The following is a 1,295-nucleotide window of genomic DNA, read 5'->3' on the forward strand; positions in this document are numbered from 1 at the left end:
ACAGAACAAACAATAACAAGTTCCCTCTTCCAGCCTGGTAAGGCTCATCATAGCATCCTAGAATCCAAAATAACTATGTTCTAACTAGTGTAGTGACCACATTTGGGTCAGGATGTGGGCTTCCCTAAGGTAGGAGGCTTAAGAAGACAACTGAGATCCTTTGCAAGTAACTGTATCTGCAAGTTTCCTGGGTTTTCAAGTTACTTAACATCACTAAGTCTCAATTCTTGTGCCAAAATAAAGGGGGAAATCATTGGTTTGGAATAAAAAATGAAATATATGTAAAATCACCGGTATATGTTCAGTACTGAGCTAATGTTAGTTCCCTCCCCCTAAATTTTAATATCACTCACTATATGAAGTATTACCCAATTATCTTCTTTTGCTCAAATGTCTTAAAATTTATACAATGGAATGGTATTATTCTACATATGACAAACAGTTTAAACAAAGAAACAAGATTTTTTTAAACCTAAAAAGTTGACTGCTTATTCAAATGTTTTTATTGGATTTAAAATTCATTTAAGGGATACACAGATATACAACTAGTTTGATCAGCTACTAATATATTTTGGCAACCCTTTATTTTTGTACTCAAGAGCCAGTTCACTTTTTCTCCATGTTCAATACTTAGCTTTGGTAAAATTTTGCCCTGTTCTTCATGTGTTACTGAAGTATTAGTGTTTCCACCCTGGTTGGTATAAGTTGCCCTTTTAGTGCTTTTCCTGTGGGTATGTTTTATAGGACTCTTCTGTTTTTTCTCAACTTCACTGCTTACATCCCACATCATTACCTTCCCATCATTCCCTCCAGTAAGCAGCAAATAAGATTCTGGCAGAAAGCAGACCTGGGATACTCCCAAAGTGTGGCCCTTAAATCCCAATTCCTGTTCACACTTGACTCCCATTACCCTAAAGATTCGAATCTTTCCATCTTCTGCACCACAACTAAAAATATTGCCACATGATGCCACAGACACAGAATGGGCGAGAGCAGGATTTAAAAGCTGACCCGGTGACTGTGGGCTCTCCATTTCTTCTGTTTCATCCTCCTGTAAATTTGTAATCCAGAGTGGCCGGGCTTTCTGAAGGTTCCACAGCATCACCTTTAAACAAAAGGATGTTACATAGTCAAATAAAGTTCTAGCTATCTTGCTAAACTACTATGCTTATTCTGCTTCTAATAAAATCATCAAAATAGTCTGAGATTGATTAGTAGGATATTATTTCCAGCAATATTAAGAAAAAAATTAGCCCTAACCAGTTTGGCCCAGTGGATGGAGCATCAGCCTGCAG

General features: G+C 37.1%; 1 protein-coding gene across 1 annotated transcript; it reads right to left on the reverse strand.

The window, feature by feature from the left end:
- Nucleotides 1–476: 476 nt before the first annotated feature.
- Nucleotides 477–1,144, reverse strand: LOC102763952 (WD repeat-containing protein 53-like). The gene has a single exon (XM_006777781.2). It carries the CDS (start codon nt 1,100–1,102, stop codon nt 512–514), a length of 591 nt encoding a protein of 196 aa, XP_006777844.1. The 5' UTR covers nt 1,103–1,144; the 3' UTR covers nt 477–511.
- Nucleotides 1,145–1,295: the final 151 nt, after the last annotated feature.

The sequence above is a fragment of the Myotis davidii genome, unplaced genomic scaffold, assembly GCF_000327345.1.
Source record: "Myotis davidii unplaced genomic scaffold, ASM32734v1 C64220215, whole genome shotgun sequence".
Taxonomy (NCBI): Eukaryota; Metazoa; Chordata; class Mammalia; order Chiroptera; family Vespertilionidae; genus Myotis; species Myotis davidii.